This window comes from Hyaena hyaena, unplaced genomic scaffold, assembly GCF_003009895.1.
Source record: "Hyaena hyaena isolate Hyena2069 unplaced genomic scaffold, ASM300989v1 scaffold_72, whole genome shotgun sequence".
NCBI classification, from domain to species: domain Eukaryota; kingdom Metazoa; phylum Chordata; class Mammalia; order Carnivora; family Hyaenidae; genus Hyaena; species Hyaena hyaena.
The window spans coordinates 78858-100371 of NW_024080703.1; the positions used below are offsets into that span (position 1 = coordinate 78858).

General features: G+C 35.6%; 1 protein-coding gene across 1 annotated transcript in view; it reads right to left on the reverse strand.

Annotated features, from left to right (window-relative positions):
* The window catches only part of GPR158 (G protein-coupled receptor 158), a gene marked incomplete at its 3' end in the record, with an annotated part of 227028 nt that overhangs the window by 12583 nt on the left and 192931 nt on the right, over positions 1–21514 (reverse strand). Inside the window, exon 3 of the mRNA XM_039233073.1 lies at positions 16131–16233. Coding sequence (XP_039089004.1) covers positions 16131–16233 — 103 coding nt within the window. The remainder of the gene's footprint in view (positions 1–16130; positions 16234–21514) is intronic.

Below are 21514 nucleotides of genomic sequence, written 5' to 3' on the forward strand. Positions count from 1 at the left end.
TTACAAGTCAGTGGACTCAGCAGTGGGCCAGGCAGGAGGGGGACTGATAGCTGGGTCTGTCCTTAAAGAGAAAGCAGCCTGAGCAGAGAGGCAATCATCAAAACCTGTGCCACACCCCCACAAGTTCATACAAAGCAGTTTATAGGAGGCAGGGGTGGGGAGGTGGGGATGGGCGATTGGGAGCACACCTCTTCTCTTCATACTGATTTCAGAGCATGTTGGGGGATTTCTCCAAAATCCTGAGGGAGCTGGTAGGTGCCATTTTCCTCCCCTGTCCCCCAGCATCAACACAGAGTCACGTGCAGGAGGCAGAGCTCCACAGACACTTGCTAGATAGCCTGCTAGCAATGTGCCACACTCACAAGTTCGCCTGAGGACTCCCATACTGCAAGCCTGATAGCCTTAGCCCTGGGCTCAGGGCAAATTTCGTTAGCATGTGGGCCCGCATCCAGCTGCCGGGTGCAGAACTGCCACAGCATACCAGGCCTAGCTTCTGTGCCACACCCCCAGCCACCCTGGCCCCCAGCTCCCAGCTGGTGCACCATTTCAGGAGATCTGACATGGGACTAGTGGCCCAGCGCAAATTTTGTTAACACCCTGTCCCATTCCCAAGTTCCCTGGCAGGCACACCTCGTCAGAGCTGGGCTGCCTGGGTCCCACTAATACCACAAAGAGTAAGCAGAGCCCACGACAGGCAGAGTCAGTGAAGATGACTGCCCTGGAAGGAAAAGTGACTCTGAGACAGCAGCAGGACATAAGCAGCATACGTTGGATACTCTTCTGAAGTTTCTGGTATTGGTGAGCAGGGGACACTGCTCGGCAGGGCACTCCAGGACCTCTCTTTCATAAAGCCCTTCCTTTCAAGAGCAGAAGACATAGCTGACCTTCTTAGCACACAGAAAGAGACACAGAGAGGCAGGCAAAATGAGGAGACAGAAAAATTTATTACCGATGAAAGAACAGGACAAGGTGACAGCCAGAGATCTAAGTGAAACAGATATATGATAGAGAATTTAAAGCAATGATCATAAGGATACTCACTGGACTTGAGAAAAGAGTGGAAGGCATGAGTGAGACCCTTAACACAGAGAAAAGGAATAACAGCAGAGAGAAAGGACTCAATAAATGAAATGAAAAACACACTTGATGGAATTAACATCACAGTGGAAAAAGCAGGGTAATGAATTAGTGAGGGAGAAGACAGAATGATGAAAGTACTCAAGGCGAACAAAATAGAGATGAAAGAATTGTCCAAAACAAGACTACCTCTTAAGGAACTCAGAGACTCCATGAAACATAATAACATTTATATTGTAGGAGTCCCAGAAAAAAAAATAGAGCAAAGGCAGGAAATTTATTTGAAGAAATAATAGCTCAAAACTTCCCTAATCTGGGGAAAGAAATAGACATCCAGATCTAGGAAGAACAGAGAACTCCTATCTATCCTATCTTATCTATCTACCTACCTATCTCTTTATTATATATGCATATATATATTATATTTATATATATATAAAAGCAGACCCATACCAAGACATACTGTAATATAATAATAAAAAAATTTTAAAGCAACAAAACAAAAAAAGTAAGAAACTTATCAGAGAAAACCCATTAGGTTAGTAGATTTTTCAACAGGAAGTCTGCAAACCAGAAAGGAGTAACATGATTAATTCAAAGTACTAAATGGGAAAAATCTGTAGCCAAAAATATTTCATCCAGCAAGGCTATCATTCAGAATAGAAGGAGAGATAGAATTTACAGACAAACAAAAATTCAAGGAGTTCATGACCATTAAAACCTTGCAAAAAATATTAAAGGGGACTCTTTGAGTGGAAAGGAAAGACAAAAGTGACAGTATGAAGGTAGGAAACACAAAGGCAGTAAAAAACATCAGTCAAATTACTTACAAAAAAAGAGATATGAAATATAATAACACATACCTAAAATGTAGAGAAGAGAGGAGAAAAGAATGGGTTCAAACATAGATGACCATCAACTTAATATAGACTGCTATGTGCAGAAGAGGTGATATGCAAACCAAATGGTAACCATGTATCAGAAATTACTAATAAATATGCAAAGAATAAAGAAAAAGAAATCCTGATGAGCATAGATGCAAAAATCCTCAATAAAATATTAGCAAACTTAATTCAATACATTTAAAAAAATCATTCACCATGATCAAGTGCAATTTATTCCTGGGTTGCAAGTGTGGGTCAATATTCACAAATCAATCATTGTGAAATGTCACATCAGTAAAGCAAGGATATATGATCATTTATATGATCATTTCAATAGATGCAGAAAAAGCATTTGACAAAGTACAACATCCATTCATGATAAAAACCCTCAACAAAGTAGGGACAGAAGAAACATAACAACATAATAAAGGCCAGATATGAAAATCCCACAGCTAACATCATCCTTAATGCAGAACAACTGAGAGCTTTTCTTATAAGGTCAGGAACAAGAAAAGTATGTCTGTTCTCGCCACTTTTATTTCACATAGTACGAGAAGTCATAGCCACAGCAAGAAGACAACAAAAATAAGTAAAAGCATCCAAATCAGCAAGGAAGAAGTAAAACTTTCATTATTTGTATATGACATGATACTCTATATAGAAAACCTGAAAGACTCCACCAAAAAACTGCTAGAACTGATGAGCAAATTCAGTACAGTCACAGGAGACAAAATCAATGTACAGAAATCTGTTGCATTTCTATATACCAATAATGACACAGCAGAAATAATTTAAGAAAACAATACCATTACAGTTGCACCAAACTGTAATAAGCTACCTAGGAATAAACCTAACCAAAGAGGTGAAAGACTTGTACCCTGAAAACTATAAAACACTGATGAAAGAAACTGAAAATGACAGAAAGAAATGAAAAGACACTTCATGCTTGTGGATTGGAAGAACAAATATTGTTAAAATGTCCATGCTACCTAAAACAATCTATATGTTTAATGTGATCTCTATCGAAATACTGGTAGCATTTCTCACAGAGCTAAAACAAATAATCCTAAAATTTGCATGGAATCACAAAATACGAAGAATAGCCAATGTGATCTTGAAAAAGAACACCAAACTGGAGGCATCACAACTCTAAATTTCAAGTTACATTACAAAGCTGTAACAATGAAAACTGTATGGTACTGGCACACACACACACACACACACAAAAGACATAGATCAACAAAACAGAATACAAAACCCAGAAATAAATCCTCAACTATATAGACAATCACATACAAAGCAGGAAAGAATGAAATGGAAAAAAGACAGTCTTTTTAATAAATAGTGTTGGGAAAACTGAACAGCAACATGCAGAAGAATAAAACTGAACCACTTTCTTACACCACACACCACAATAAGTTCAAAATAGACCTAAATGTGAGACAGGAAACTATGAAACTCATAGAGGAAAACACAGCAATAATCTCAACATCAGCAGTAGCAACCTCTTTTTAAGTATGTCTCCTGAGGGAAGGGAAACAAAAGCAAAAAAGCACAGTCACAGAATCAACAAACAATGTTAAAAGGCAATCTACTGGGGCACCTGGATGGCTCAGTCAGTTGAACATCTGACTTCAGCTCAGGTCAGGATCTCACAGTTCCTGGGTTTGAGCCCCACATCAGGCTCTGTGCTGACAGCTTGCTCAGAGCCTGGAGCCTGCTTCAGATTCTGTGTCCCCTTCTCTCTCTGGCCCTCCCCTGTTTGGGCTCTCTCTCTCTCTGTCTCTCAAAAATAAATGAAAAAAAACTTTAAAATAAAAAAATAAATAAAAGGCAATCTATGGAATGGGAGAAGATATTTGCAAATGACATATTCAATAAAGGGTTAATAGCCAAACTATATAAAGAACTTGTAAAACTCAAAATCCTGAAAAACAAATAACCCAATTTAAAAATGGGCAGAAGAGATGAATAGACATTTCTCCAAATAAAACATATAGATGGCCGACAGACACATGAAAAGGTGTTCAATATTACTAATGTTGAATAGCAAATCAAAACGACAGTGAAATATCACCTCACTCACACCTGTCAGAATGGCTAACATCAACAACACGAAAAACCACAGGTATTGTTGAGGATGTGGAGAAAAAGGAACACTTGTGCACTGTTGGTAGGAAAGCAAACTGGCATAGTTACTCTGGAAAACAATCTGGAGGTTCCTGAGAAAGTTACATATACAACTACCCTACCATCTAGCAATTGCAATACTGAGTATTTGGCCAAAGAATATATAAACATTAATTCAAAGGGATACATGCACCCCAGTATTTATACCAGCATTATTTATAATAGTCAAATTATGGGAGCAGCCCAAGTGTCCATGAGTTGATGAATGGGTGAGGATGATACATACATACATATATGTGTGTGTGTGTTTATGTATATATATTATATAGTATACAACATATATATGTATATATATTATATATACATAATACAATATTATGTACATATATTATATATATATTATACAACAGGATATTATTCAGCCATGAAAAAGATGAGAAATCTTAACATTTGCAGTGACACGTATGGAGTTACAATGCTAAGCAAAATAAGTCAGAGAAAAACAAATTCCATCTTATTTCACTCATATGTGGAATTTAAGAAAACAATGAGCAAAGGAAAAAACAGAGACAAACCAAGAAACAGGCTCAATTTTTTAAAATGTTTATTTATTTTTGAGAGAGACAGAGACAGAGACAGAATGCGAGTGGGGTAGGAGAGAGGGAGACGGAAACAGAAGATCCAAATGGGGCTTTCTGCTGATACAGGGCTCGAACTCAGTAACAAACCACAAGATCATGTCCTGAGCCAAAGTCGGACACTTAACCAACTGAGCCACCCAAGAGCTCTCAGACTCTTAATTATAGAGAACAACCTGATGGTTACTAGAACAGAGGGGTATAGGTTAAATAGGTGATGGGGATTAAGGAGTATACTTGTCATGAAGAGCACCGGGTGATGTATGGAACAGCTAAATCATTATATTATACACCTGAAAGTCATATAACACTGGATGTTAGCTAACTGGAATTAAAACAAGAACTTTAAACAAAGGAGCACATTCTTTTTGAAATTTATTATATTACCTTTATATAAATGATAAAAAACATTTTATCAGTTTATGCTGAAGTTCTCCAGGACAAAGGAATATATTCAGCTAGTAGAAATCCTAATACTACTGAATAATAATAATGGGCTTCTTGTCAATCTACTAAGTGGTACCTTAATTTATAATGGCTTCAAAATTTAAGTTCCTAGAGGACAGGGGCTATGATTTAGATACCTCTTTATGCACTCAGCACTAAAAACAGTATTTTATACATACTGGATACTCAGCAAATAATTGCTAATGATCAAAGTGCTCTTCCAAAAGAATAAAAGACCTGATCTGTAATACAAATGTATAGTTGAAAATATTCAATCCAATAAAACTTCTTCAGGCTCTCAAACCATTTATGGTTAAGAATTTATTAAAAATGGTATTTTTTCAAGATGCTAGACACAAATTAGAAATATATGTTAGGAACAGAAGTTATTATAGGTGTTTTTAGAACCTATAGGAAATAGTGTTTAGAAATCATCTTGGAGGATAATGCAATTTGGGAATCTCAGTTCTGAGAAACTTGAAAACATCCTCTACTCACAGAATCCCAATCTGCTTTACTAAAGCATAAAAATGAAGATAATACTTGGAACTTTCAGAGAAAACAAATGCTTCCTGAAGACAAATGACAAACATGAAGAGCTATTAGCTTTGGCAACAGACAACAGCTTTACAGCTCATTATATGGATGATCAAGCATGCTGCCTTGAGCAAAAATATAAAAAAGGACATAAGAAGGTTATAGTAGCACCATAGGATACCTAAGGAATCAAATATTCACCTGTGAGCATGAGCCTGTGAAGACAAATTGTGAAATTTGTGGAGAGTATGTTAACCTTTTTGCTTAATTTTACTACATTGACATCAGACTAACACAAAACCTCAGGAAATTTTTATGTAAGTATAGTTTTATATTTATATAAACTCATAAAAATATAAACTTTAGAACAGGTAAGTAAACCACCATACATTTACTCAATGGAATTCTATGGAACTTATATTAAAATTATGTTCACAAAAATTATGTATTAATTTATCAAATAAAAAACTTCTATATATCCTTTACTTAGATCCACTATTTACATTCCACAGTATTTACCCAATCATTCATATTCTCTGGACAGATAGATAGATATTTATAGATTTTATTTTTTAATTCTTTTTACATAGTTTATTGTCAAGTTGGTTTACATATAACACCCAGTGCTCATCCCAAAAGTGCCCTCCCCCATGCCCATCATCTCCCTTCCCCTCTCCTCCACCCTCATCAGCCCTCAGTTTGTTGTTTATAGATTTTATATGTGTATAAGTTTTTTCTGAACCACTTGATAGTAAGTTAGAGATACTACATCCCCTTACCCACAAATACTTCCTTTTGTACATTCTAAGAAATGTACATCCTAAGAAAGGAGCATTCTCATATAAAACCATATTCCAATTATAGAAGTTGGGAAGTTTAATATTGATACAATATTTTTAATGCATAGTCCATATTAAAATTCCATCAGTTCTCACAGTTACGTCTTTTGTGGCTGTTTCCATCCAACTAGGATGAAATCCAGGGTGATGCATTTCATTTACATGCCATGTCTCTAGTCTCTGATACAGAACATTATTAATGAAGTAGTTTCTCTAGTCTTCCAAAAAACTTTTCCAATCAGCTTGCAAGTTTTGATGTTTCATAACATTGTTTCACAAAGTATGAATCAGTGAAATTTTAAGATTGTATCACACAGAAAACATGCAGCTATGAAAAATAATGTATACTAGATGCATGTAATAAATATTAAATCAGGTATCTGTATGTTCCTGGCAGCCACATTGTTTTACATTGAATAATAAATGTAATATTTTACTCTCTATCATTAAACTAGGAAGTAGAGATGATTCCTTAGTGAGCACTTCATTTTATGCTGTTCTCTTAAACTCTGTACTGCTTTTTTATTTTTATTTTTTAAACATTTATTTGTTTTTGAGAGAGAGGGAGACAGAATGTGACCAGGGGAGATGCACAGAGAGAGGGAGACACAGAATCTGAAGCAGGCTTAGACTCTGAGCTGTTAGCAGGGAGCCCAGTGTAGGGCTGGAACTTGCAAATTGTGAGATCATGACCTGAACCAAAGTCAGATGCTTAAACAACTGAGCCACCCAGGCACTCCAGCTTTTTGATATTCTATTATTAGAACAGTTAACCCTATTAACAATGCTTTTCTAAATATTTCACTCTACTTGGAGATTTAGAAAAATCTTCTACTGAAATAGGGACAATTCAAAATAACAAAAAAATATAGAAATACAGAATTAAATACTTTTCTTAGGCATCCTATCACTCGATTAAATCTGAATTTCAGTTAGTAGTATTGTCATTCCTATCTAGTAATATCTGTTTCCACAAAAAAGTTCAGCAAAGATTAAACTGCATTCTTTATTAAACATTGCCCTTATAATATTAAGTATTAATAACTTAAACTTTTTCCTTCAACAAGGTAATGTCCTCAGGAGAAACGCAAATGACATTAGTAGGTAACATTAGAAAACCTATATGGCAAAGTTCCATTTGAATGCCCACTACCAAAACAAAAATTACACTGTTTACAATGAGAAATTCTGGCATCTAGCATGAAAAATTTAAGTGGCAAATTTGACCACTGCTGATGAAACACTACAGCTTTTCAGAAATTTTCTTAAAATCAGCATTTGGTTTGGTTTTCTGAATATTCAACTAATGAACAAATTAAAGGGCACTTTTCTTCTGCCCCTCCTTTTTTTGATAAAAAAAAAATCTCTCTTAATCTCTTAGATTGTTATTTCCTTGGAATAGAAGTATCAAACTGATACATCAAGATGTATCCACAGTTTTGTGACTTGTGATTCATGTTGTTAAAATGTACCACAGAAAGTTCTCTTCCTATTTATGGAAAAAAGTACTGAGTTCCTGATTTAGAAAGGAATGAGTAGGGGTGCCTGGTGGCTCAGTCAGTTAAGCATCCAACTTTGGCTCAGGTTATGATCTCACAGCTCATGGGTTCAAGCTCTGTGTCGGGCTCTGTGCTGACAGCTCAGAACTTGGAACTTGCTTCAGATTTTGTGTCTCCTTCTCTCTCTATCCCTCCTCTGGACTCTCTCTCTCTCAAAAATAAATCAACATTAAAGTAAAAAGAAAAAAAAAACAAGAAAGGAAGGGGTTGAAGTGAGTAGGGTGGATTGAAACAGAAGTTATATATTTCAGGTCTTCAAAGTACAAACATCAGACAGAAATATCCCTATAGTATTAAATGTTTTGCTGATTAAGATTCTTAAGTGCCAGCAGTATAAAGCTGTGTTTCCACAAGAGCAAAAAGATAACATTTGAATATTTGAGTATGGAGAGAAAACATGCCAACCTTGTAAGGCCAGTTAAATCTTAAAGCTCTTACATTTGATCTGATTTACTAACATTGAACATGAGTTGTATTTTACTGAAGACTCTCTTCATTTGTTGTTTGTGAGTATTGCAATATGTTCTGGGAAGATGTGAGTCTGTCCAGTAATCTTAGAAACCTTACTCTTTATACTCACTTCTTTTTCTCCAGTGCTTAAAACAATGCAGAGTCAGTGCTCAGTAACATTTTTTTGACAGATGGAGTTTTCAGACATATAAATCAATCAACAAATCAATCACTCAGAGGTCCCTTCGCAGAGGCGCTGTAACCCCTCCATGATAGGAACTGGCCTGGCAGAGGAAGATATAGCCTTTTGCAAGACTAACTCACATGCCCATAAGTCATGACCCCCTCCTCCTTCCATTCCATGCCATAAGGCATGTGAGAAAGATATGAATCACAGACAAGGACATAATTCGGCCACAATAACAGAATCAAGTCAATGAGAGTTTATCATTAGCTGTAGGTACAAATAACACTCATATGATGAAATCACCATTAGGGTAAACATCTCCTTTCTTTCCATACACATATTTGTTTTTTCATTAGGAACATATTCATCAATCAAGGTTTGGAGTTAAAATGAGGCATTGAGCTAACCATCAGGAGATCTATTTGTTATTTGTTTTTTCATGGAGTAGGACGATAAAGTAATATGTCTTCAGTTTTCAGCCTGTTAAAATCACATCCAAAAATCAAGTGGAAAAAAGGTACATGTATATGAGTAGCTACAACACATTCAGGAGATTTCTGTGTACATTTGGTTCAATATCTATAATGTTCACACGAAGAGAAGAGTTAGCTGAATGTGGTTATACTTACTATTATCCAAAAAGATTCCTACTGTTAGGACATGAATGTATATTTGCATATCCTAAAATCAGGATTAGCTAATATAACGTCATATATTATGAATGGCTAGTTGTAAAAATACATTGGAAATGAAGCCCAGTGCAAGCATCTTAAAATTTACATTCCCTCACTATGAATATAGTCAGAGGTCCAGTTTTTCCCTATATTTCTTTATGTTTATCAATATATCAATTCATTTTTTCTATTGTCTCCTACTTTTTAGTGGACAAAAATAGACAAAAATACCGTCTTAGATCTTGGACAGATTCTGATATGACTTATAAAAGTATTAAATACAAATGGATTGGTTTTGCCTACCAACAAATTTATTCACTTAATCTCCACAATATCCAATATATAAATACTACAAATAAAAGGACTAAATCCCCCATATTTCCATTAATATAATAATCACTATCATTTTGGGGAGGCAGTATGTTATCTCATTTACTCCTCAAAACTAGCAAAGAGTAGATTCCACTATTCCTGCTTTATGAATATAGAAAGGGAATCTCAGAATTTATGAGAAACTTGCCCAAGTCTCCTGCTAGTAAGTGAAGACAAGATTTAAACCCAAATTATGTTTGACTCAAAAGCCCACTCATACATTGTTCTAAGTCAATTATCTAGAATTGTGAACAATCCCTCTAGAGAAAGCACTGACTTACTGTGAACAGTGGAATGCATGTTCAGTGGGAAGCAAGCTAACTGAGTATATTAGTTTTCTATTGCTGCTATAAGAAATTCCCACAAACACAGTGTCTTAAAACAATACAAATGTATATTGCTTCTTCAATGAAGTATAATATAGTTATGTTCATTCTTATAGTTCTAAAGTTCAGAAGTCTGACATGGGTCTCATTTGGCTAAAATCAAAGTATCAGCAGGACTGTTTTTTTTGTTTTTTTTTTTTTTTCCCAGAGAACCTAGAGAAGATTCCATTCCCTTGCCTTTTCCAGCTTCTTGACGTCACCTACATTTCTTCACTGGGTTCATTCCTCCATCGTCAAAGCCAGCAATGTGGCATTTCTCTGACCCCTCTTGTGTTTTCTATCTTTTACCATAGTCACGAAAGTTCTCTGCTTTTCAAGATTTCTGTGATTAGAATGGTCCTGATAATCCAGGATAATCTTCTCATCTGAAGGTCTGTAACTTAATCACATCCGCAAGGTCCCTTTTTGCCATGTGAGGTTAATATATTCACAAACTGTGAAAGTGGAACATCCACGTCTTTGAAGGCATGAAAGGATATCATTCTGCCTGTTATAGTGAGCTAATATGTGAATGACTGATCATCAAATTTCCCTGCCAGAGGGTTTTTTTTTTTTTAATATTTTAGGGAAGATGATTGTTTACAATAATGAATCTCAAATTAGTAGTTCAATAAAAAATAATGTAAATAAATAAAAATAGTAATACTTTTTAATCTATTGAAGTAATCTTCAGCTCATAGGAAAAAGGAAGATTTCTGGATGACTAAATATTATAGATGATAGTAGGGCCCATTTTAAAGACAAACAGAACTGAAAAAGTCTGGGACATGGAAATATGATCCTGTATTGGGAAGTGGAGCAGATACTAAATGAAACAAATCAAAATGAAGAGATACTTGAGGAAAGAGGGAGGCAGAATAGACAAAAACTTCTAAATAATAATCATAAAAACAACATTTTTGAGCATTTAATATGTGCCAACTACTATTATTAGAACTTTAAATTTATTATTTAATCATTACAACAGTTTTATAAAGTATGTGGTATTATTCCAGTTTTACATATGACATAAATGAAGGTTAAGGAAGTTAAATAATAGAGCACCATGCAAGCAAGCAGTAGAGCCAGTATTCAAACCCAAGTTGGACTTATTCCAAAGACCATGCTCTTAATTACCGTGCTAACCTATGAAAGAAATTCAGTTCTGGTAGAAATTTAAAAACCAGGGACATCCAACATTGTATGCAGCATGTCCCAACAGCTGAAAAGAATATAGTCAAAGATAAACAGAATAAATGTAACAGTTGATAGTCCAAGAACAGTGACAGCACTGGGAACTCTTCCACTGACAACTGACCCCAACTTCCAGACACACTGAGTGACTGGACTCCATTCCCTATGAATAGGATTAATGAAGGAAGACTTAAAAACTGAAAATTAATCAAATGAATGAGGCAAAAACAAAAGCATGATTAGATGGATAACTTCACTACTACAACTGGAATAAAACTGATCAGGACTAATCTTACAACACACCACAAGTGAATCAGACCACAAAGTTGAAGTCCGACCGATAGCAAAAGTGATGATGCTGATAATGAAAACGTGATGCTCAAGCTCTCTTAATCTGTCCTAAATTTGGGATTCATGTTAGAGACTGATAAAGGTCTGCAGAAAGCCAAATATCTCCAGCTCTCCAACCATGAGAAAGAGGAAGGGTAAACTTACTCCAGAAAGGTTAGCCTTGCTTAACAGTTTGCTTAGAGCTCAGCATTCCTGTATCTTACTTGCTTCCAAAGAGCTTCTCTTTTCTTCTAAGACAACACCTTTTTTAAATTTCTACACATCTTGTCTTTCCCCCCTACCATCATTAGCACCAGAGTTGCGAAAGCTGGGACTGTGATCTTCAGGTATGGGTCACTGGTAAGCTGGATTCATCCGGAAAGGTACATGAACTGAATCAGTCCATCAAAAGACAGGAGAAGTAAAACTGAAAGGTTGGGAATGTATCCACAGAAAAGAGAAAAGAGGTTTCACTGAAGACAGAACTCATACGAAGATAGATGGATTTGAGAGAGATGAGCATGTCATAAGCTTTTTTTACATTAACCTGGAAGTGAACAGCTTGGATTTGAAGAGACAGCAATATATCAGTACTTGGTTATTCTGAAATCCTGTTACTATCCAGATGTCAGATCCTATTAGATCACATATGACCACCAATTTCAAGAGAGATCCAGAAACACAGTCTCTGGGCTGTCAGCACAATTTTAAATCATGTCATTTAAACACATCCTTGTTGGTCCTTACAAGCCCTTTGTTTATTGTGAGTCTTGGTCTGAATAAAGATTCTAAATCACTTCATATTTTAACAGGATTTTTAAGTCGCATTTACATTTTCTCTAAGACATCAGTGCTACACTTCAGCTCCTCTCTCCAAAACCAAGACAGATAGATTTGGGGGGCGCCTGCGTGGCTCAGTCAGTTAAGCATCCTACTTCGGCTTAGGTCATGATCTCATGATTCATGGGTTCAAGCCCCACATCAGGCTCTGTGCTGACAGCTAGCTCAGAGCCTGGAGCCTGTCTTTGGATTCTGTATCTCCCCTTCTCTCTGACCCTCCCATGCTCACGCTGTCTCTCTCTGACTCTCAAAAAAAAAAAAATTAATTAAAAAAACATTTAAAAAAGACAATAATAGATATGGGAATTTCAGATGTTGACTTTTAGATTTACAACTGTAAATTAAGTGAGTTTTACCTTTGAGGTATCCTGTTTTCTGTATTCCATTCTTCTGATCAGGCAACTGATTTCTTCCTGTTGCCTCTAACCCCCAAGTATTCTTCCTACTGCCCTACTCAATGTGTCACTGGTTGTTAACTTCTGCTGTCCTGTCCATGTAGAGTTCATTCTCCAAAAGTTCTAGTTTAAAAAAATTGGTTATTGTAATATGATCAAATATGTGACCAAATGCTAGTGATCAATGATGTTTAAGGATTATCACTGTTTGTTTATATGCATGCGTGATTATTCACTTACTTAACTACATCTATGAACATTTACTATATGCCATATACTATGCTATCAGTTTAGCATATGTTATCTCATTTTTGGGTCTTCAATGCCTTCTTTACCCTTGGTTCCAGAGCTATACCTAGTCATTCCTTAAGTCATGTGTAGCTCCTTAAAAACATTTGTAAACAACTGTCAATATGAACTACCTAGATGCTATGATGAAAAGACAAGATGTTAAAACACAAAGATATATGTAGTATATGTTTTTATAATAACCAAAAATATAAAAAATATTTGAATTGTTCTTAGTTGATGACCATGGTAAGTTATAACTTACATTCCTGGTCAGATTGTTATATTCTTTCTTTAGGACAAAGAATCGATAATAGTGGATTTTCCTGCAACCTGACAAGGCCATCAGAAAAGATAGTTTTGGTCAAGGAACACTTTACTGACTTCGAACTGTTATGTGTAGCTAGCTTTCTGCTCTGTCATTGTGGAAGGTCAGGTCTCATTAAGTATGTGCTAAGGTCAAAGCCGAATCACAGCTAATGTCTAAATATAGATCATCTTTCTAAAAACTGTGGCCTCTTTTCTGTGGCTGCAGTGTGTACAACACAGGAATCAGATTTACACACAGAAGCTGCTTTTTCTTAGAGAAAGTAGGTCCAGTGAAAAACATTGGCTTTTAAAATAAGGAAGAAAGTAGGAGTGTGCAAATTAAATAAAGATAAGTTGTTAAAGGTTAACTAGTTTCTCTTGGTGGTGTTGTAAGCAAATGGCATAGTCATTCTTTGGTTCTAAAATATTTAGATGTTTTATTTCAGTCACATAGTGGGAGCTGAGAACAAATGTGGGTAAACCAGATACAAAATACCTTCACTGAACATAAGCTAAAACCTATTTCCTTAATTCTTCAGTGTTGAATCATATGTTATGTCTGGACCATAAATGTGAAGAATGTCAAAGTAGCTCTGGTATTGCCATGGTTTGGTATACACAGATGCAAGGGAAAGCACATCCATCCTGAATATATGTTACCATCACTGCTATTGTATGAGCTTTCTATTGCTGCCTAGCAAAGTACTAGAAATTTGGGAACTGAAAATACCTATTCATTATTTCCCAGTTTCTGTTCATCAGAAGTGTGGGCACAGTATAACTAGACTCTCTGCTTGGGGGTCTCAGTATGCTGAAATCAAGGATTAGCCTGGCTGAATTCTCATCTCGAGCTCAGGATCCTCTTCCACATGGTTTCAGGCTTTGGGGTAAATTTTGTCACTTACAGTCGTAGAACTGAGGTTCATGTTTTCTTGCTTGCTGTCCATGAGATTTGCTCTCAGCTCCCAGAGGCCATCCTCAGGTTTTAGCTAATGTGGCCTTCTCATGACAAGGTAGTTTACTGCTTTAAAGCCAGCACTAGAATCTCTCTTCAGTCTGTTACTATGGGAAGGAATCTTACTGAGTGCAATGGTATCACATAGGAGACTATATATCACCATTGCTAGATAATATAGCCTAAGCAAGGGAGTACTGTTTTCCAAGGTCCTACCCACACTTAGGGGGAAGGTATTGGACAGGGCATCTGGAAACAGAATCTTGGAGGCCATCTTAAAATTGTACCTTTAACTATTAATCAGAACAAGGACTAAACTCTGAACTATACAACTGAGGAGAGAGCAAGATACTACTTATCTCCAGAGCCTAAAGTTAAATGTAAACAGATTCAATTCCAAGAATAGTGTTTTCCAGGAGAAAACAAAACAAAACAAAAATCTACAAATGTCTACTAAAATTCACAGAGGAAGTAGTTCAGTCTCAATCTCAATGTACCCTTTGAATGATGCCTAGTAGAAATGCAAATTCCTGTACAGACCAATAATAAGGGCTGCAAAGATTTTTAAATGACTATCTAAAAGATACCTGCACCTCAGTGTCAGTAATCCCAAACCCTAACTTCCTATAAAACCACCCCTTTTACCACTACTCTCTCTCTTTGTTATTATATCCAATAGCTGGCCACAAGCCAATGTGGCAACATTGCATTCTCTAGAGATAAAGTAAAAAGACAACATTCAAATTGTAACACTGACATTTTCTGGAACAGGAATAAAATACCAGATGGCCCAGTTTTGATTCTGGAGTATATACCCTGTGTGATCACCTCCCCTGGAATGTGAGCTGACCTCCAAATATGATGAGATGGTCTCTCCTTTGATGAGGTTGCGTTATCTGACAAAGTGATGGGACAGTCGTTCTCGTGATTACATCGTGTTATATAAGCTTTAATCTGAGCAGAGTGAGGAAATTCTTTTGCTAGTGTAGAAGAAGAAAGCTGCAATGTTGTAAGAGGGTCACATGGATAAGCCTTTAGGTAACTTTTAAAAGCTGAAGGTAAGCTCAGGCTCACTAACACCTGGCAAAAACATGGTGGCTTCAAGCATACAGGTCCAAGATACAGATCTGAATGAGCTTGTAAGAAGACCCCGAGCCTCAGATTAGATAACGTTCCAGATGACACCTTAGTTTTAGCCTGGTGAGACAGGGGACCAAGCTAACCTCTGACTAGAAGGTAAACAATGAAAACTGTGTGATAATAAATTTGTGTTCTTTTAACTGTCAACTTTGTGGTAGTTCTTTGTACAGCATAGGAAACTAATACATAAACAAATTAATAAATAAACAAACTAGCAAAATGAGGTTTAGGAACTTCCTGCAGCAACAGCTCTCAATAACTGATTCCCAACTGAGCTTACTGCATAGCTACCCTATTTTCAGGAAATGTATTGAAAACTAAAACATACACATTATTTTGTGGTACTCCAGGGTACTACAGATGACAAATGAAAGCAAAAACTCCTTAAGGGATGAAACAATGTCAGACCAGTGGGGACTGAAGCAAAGAACCTCAACAAGATTAAAAGAAAATCTGAATACCTAATAACGGTGTATATTACGCATACTCATATATATGCACAGAAGCAAAAGGCACTTACTCGGAAGGTTGTTCAGTGAGAAGTCTTGAGGATGATAGAATCCTGCTTTGCAAATGCACTGATAGGCTCCAAGCACGAATCCTAGGCCTTTAATTGGCATACACTATGAAAAAGAAAAGACAGCAGTATAGTTGATCACAGTTTTTTTCACAGCATAAAGACTCACAGATATCCACCACTGCAAATGGTAACAGAACTATCACAGTCTCCAGAAATAAAGTATCTCTTTTTTGAACTATTATTTTAGATTTGTTTGTCAACAGTCATTTTTTTCTTAGAAGCAGCAAACTGAGTTTCCTTCCTAAATACATGCCCTTATGGTTGCAGGCACCACACAACTTTAACTCATTCAGTTGCCATAGGGAGTAATTCTAGGCACAGCTTTAGGGTTTGATGTCCCAAATATCATCTTATTGCTTTGAGAGGTATTTCCAAAGCCTATAAGAATGTCTTAAAAGGGACTCCATGCTAAATATTTTTATCAAAGCAAAGGCAAGTAGGTAGGAAAGTTGGTAGGTAGGTAGATAGGTAGAATTTGAGATGTGAAAATTGCTTCTATGAATTAAATATTCATCAAATTTTCATCCTTGGAACAAAATAACACAAATTGGTGAAATAACAAAACAAGTAAATTTTAAAGCATAAATTTAAAAGAGAAAAAAAGATAAAATAATGATACCAAGTGCTCTTACCTATAATCTATTTCATAGATAAGTGTTTTACATGCACATAAATTTAAAAATTGATCAGCTTTCCAAATATGTCACACCAATAGATATAATAGACATCTCCTAAAAACTTAATCTTGGTTTCTTTCAAAAAGATCCTAAAATCTCATAAAATTTGGCTTTATATACTTCATTTCTGCTACATGGCATACTTCATTTTGGCTACATTCAATTATATAAGCATGGAATAATTTCTAATAAAATTCAAACGGTATGTCAATAAAATAGGAGTATCTCAAGAATACAGTCAACACTAAAATTTCTTTTCCACCCTCTACTAAGATGCCAATCCTTTGACTTTTAGCCATTATAATCCATTAGAAAATATTACTATCTAATGGATTTTAAAGTTATAAAATATCCCCAATATAGAAGCCCTCAAAAGAAAACTCTAAACAATTTCAATAATAATTCCACAACCTAAGCTTCAATGATTGGTATCAAGATCAATACTACATACCATGAAAACCCCAAGAAATAGAAAAGTATTTTTATTTAAGGTAGCAAGAGTTAATACATGTTCTAAATTCATACAGATATAACAAGAAAATATTAACAAAGGACTTTCTAAGAGATCTCTTTGAATAGTTTATTTCATGACTTCTACCTCCACACCTTTTCTTTTTACCCAATACACAATTTATATCCAATTATATCTTGCAATTGAAAGCATAGTTCTTGGCCCAGAGCAAGATACAAGAGATAAGTATCAATCAAATCAACTGAGTTGGCAAGTATTTATGAAATAAGTGCTGTAGGCTTAGAAAATTCCTATAGAACTTCATTGTAACAACAGATACTATTTAAAAAGACCCAGTTACACAATAGGTCAGATCATATTTCTGAACAAAATTAAAAAAAAAAAAACAATTATAACATTTACTTTGGAGAAGCCTGAGCCTTAGCTTTTTAATTTGTAAGAACAATCATTCAGTCAAATTTATGTACAGTTTGAAGAAGGCAGAAACACCAAAATGTCCTAATAAATTAAATATGGGGTATAAAAGGAAGAAAAGAATAAAGGACTTTATTCTAGTTTTCTGGCCTGAGCAACCTTAAGATGGGAGCTACCACCATTGAGTGAGGAAAGGCTCTTGGTAGAGTAGATTTGGAAGAAAGAGCAGAAGTTCAGTTGTGCAAATGTTAAGTGTGAAGTGCCTATGTGAAATTTAATTGCAGACCGAAAATAGGCAGGCTGATAAAGTAGTATGGAGCTTAGGAGAGATGTCTGGGCTGTATAATTTGGGATTTATTTGCACAAAGATGAGAGATAAGGCTATAATATCAGATAAGACTAGATCACAGAGTGCCTTTCGGCTGTAAAGTACAGAGGTCCAAGTGGAAAGACTCAGGATGCCTCAGAACTAAAAGGTTAGGCAAAAAGGAAGAAACAAAGGAAACTCATAAGAGTAATTCAAGGGGTATCATTATCTCATTAACTAGATTGTGATTCTATGAGCATAAAGTGAAATTTCTTGTGAGTTGCATTTAGCAAACATTCATCCAGCCTGGACTTATCCAAGTAAACTGAGTCTTAGGTACTAACTGCCTCACTGGAGTTTGGAGTTTGGAGGTTAATGCTATTCCTTAAAATAACACTAAATTCCCTGACAATGTGACAGCACTGCAAATTTTCAGTTGAAAATTTTTAAAATGTTTAAGGCAGATCTGAAAGTTTATTCCAATAAGAATATCTCTTTACTATAAGCTAACTCTAAAGTTGAAATACAAATAAAGGTTAAAAAAAAAACTAACTGGTCAGATAAATATGACCAAATACGAAGTCACTTGAACATTAAAATAAAGTTTCCCAATTTTACTATGGAAAACCCAGCAACATAAATTATTAGTTACCTCAAATTCTTTGGTTCTTTTCTTACATTACATTATATTTTCAAAGAAAAGAAAAAAGCATTCAGTCGGTTAACATCAATAAAAGAATATCATCCCGCTGTACTTATTTCAAGATTGTGGGAACTCATGGAACCCAATGTGCTGTTGCTTATATACATTTGTCGTAGAGGATAAAGTTGACCCTGGCTTAGTTTTCTATGATTATAAACTTGCAATCAACTTGCCATGGTTTTTTGCTCCATCCACCATCACCATTCTGTAGCTACTCTAACTTCGCCATCTCCCAATCAAACTTACACATTTTCAAGATTAGGCAACCAGGTTAGTATTCAAACTAGTTTTTAAAATTCTACATTAAGTACGGTGACTCCTCATCTAATGTTGACCATATTTGGACTGAGGAGTTGCTTTCTACAATTTTTCTCCTTAGGGATTTAGAATTTAAAAAACAACCCTGAACTTAATATAGGAAAAAAATCTTCAGAATTTTACTCTAATTTAATATTCATTTAAAATAGTCATTTTAGGTATACAAGACATTCATTCTAGGTATTCAGGTCTAAACCTTCTACTTTATCTTCATAGAAGTCCAAGAGGTGGAAATGGAAAAAGCAATACTTCTCCCTCCCTGAAGGTAGCAGTTCCATGATAGCCTGTGATAAATGCTAAGTTTCTTATATTAAGACCAACAGCGGGGCACCTGGGTGGCTTAGTTGGTTAAGCGTCTGACTTTCGCTTAGGTCATGATCTCGCGGTTCGTGGGTTCGAGCCCCGCATCGGGCTCTGTGCTGACTGCCAGCTCGGAGCCTGGAGCCTGTTTCAGAGTCTGTCATTCCCTCTCTCTCTGACCCTCCCCTGCTCACGCTGTCTCTCTCTCTCCTAGAAATAAATAAGACATTAAAAAAAAAAAAAAAAAAGACCAACAGTATCTTTGTGAATGAGGTAGCTACTCATAAGATTGGATGCCCTCTTTGATGAACCCAAAATGCTCATACTTGCCAAGCCATCAGCAGAGATATAAGAATAGTCACGACAACACATAATCAGAGTCACATTCCTACGACTAATTCAGATCCAAATGGAAAGAGACGGTGGTCAAGAGCTTAGAGCAAAATAGATTCCCAGAAATATATAGCCTATCAAATGTGAGTCATGAAGAAATAAAAATTCTGAAGAGATTTATAACTAGTAAGGAGACTATATCAGTAATCAAAAACCTCCCACTGGAGAAAAAGTCCAGGACCAGAAGGCCTCACTGGAGAATTATACCAAACATTTAAAGAAAAATTAACACTAAACTTTCCCTCAAACTCTTCTAAAATAATTCCTAATTATTTTAGGAATAAAATAATTTATCTTACCAAATATAAATTTGGTACCCTGATACCAAAATCAGGCAAAGATACTATAGGAAAAGAAAACTGCAGACTAATATTCCTGATTAATATTGATGTGAAAATCTTCAACAAAATAATTACAAACCAAATCCAGCACGTTAAAAGAACTATACACCATAACCAAGTGGGACATATTCTTGGAATACAATCATAATTCAACTTATAAATCATTCAATGTAATACACCACTGTAAGACACCACACTGACAAAATGAAGGACAAAAACTACATGATCATTTCCATTCATTTAGAAACAGCATTTGACAAAATTCAACACACTTTCATGATAAAAACACTCATCAAACTAGGAATAGAAAGAAACTATCTCAACGTAATAAAGGCCATATATGAAAAGCCTATGGTTAACATCATACCCAATGGTAAAAGCCTGAAAGTTTTTCCTTTAAGATCAGAAACAAGACAAGGCCACTGTCACTTGTTCTTTTTTTATTTTTTGGTAATATTTATTTATTTATTTATTTATTTATTTATTTATTTATTTTGAGAGATAGACAGAGGTGGGGAGTACAAGTAGGGGAGGGGCAGAAAGAGAGGATGAGAGAGAGAATCCCAAGCAGGCTCCATGCTGCCAGTGTGGAGCCTGATGCAGGGCTCAATCTCACAAACATGAGATCATGACCTGAGCTGAAATCAAGAGTTGGACCTTTAACCAACTGAGTCACCCAGGCACCCCAGGTCACTGTCACTTCTTATTCAGCATTACTGGAAGTCGTAGGCAGAATAATTGGGGGAAAAAATAAAAGACATACAAAAAAGAAAAGAAGTACAATTATCTGTTTGCAGAAGACATGATTGTATGTGTAGAAAACCTTAAAGACTCTGCCAATTAAAAAAAGAAAGAAACAAAAACCCTATTAGAATTAATAAACATATTAAGCTTAGTTCTAAGATACAAAATTAACCTATAAAAGTTGATTGAGTTTCTATACACAAAACAATCACAGTCCAGAAAGGGCATTAAAAAAACAAACCCACTTATAATAGCTTGAAAAAGAATAGCATACTTAGGAATAAACTTAACCAAACTGAAAACTACAAAAAGTTGCTGAAAAAAATTAAAGATACAGACACATGAACTGACAGCCATGTTCATGGATTGGAAGACTTAACACTGTTAAAATTCCCATGCTACCCAATACGATCTCTATTTAAATCCCTAAAAAAATCCCAATGGCAGTGTTTACAGAAATAGGAAAAAAACCATCCAAAAAAATCATATGGAATCTCTAGAACCCCAGACAGAGCAACTTGAAAATGAAAAACAAATTCAGAGGTCTAAAATTTTCTAATTTCAAAAACAGTTACAAAGCTAAGTAATCAAAACAGTGTGGTATCGGCATAATGGCACATGTATATAGCAATGGCACAGAATGGAGGGCCCAGAA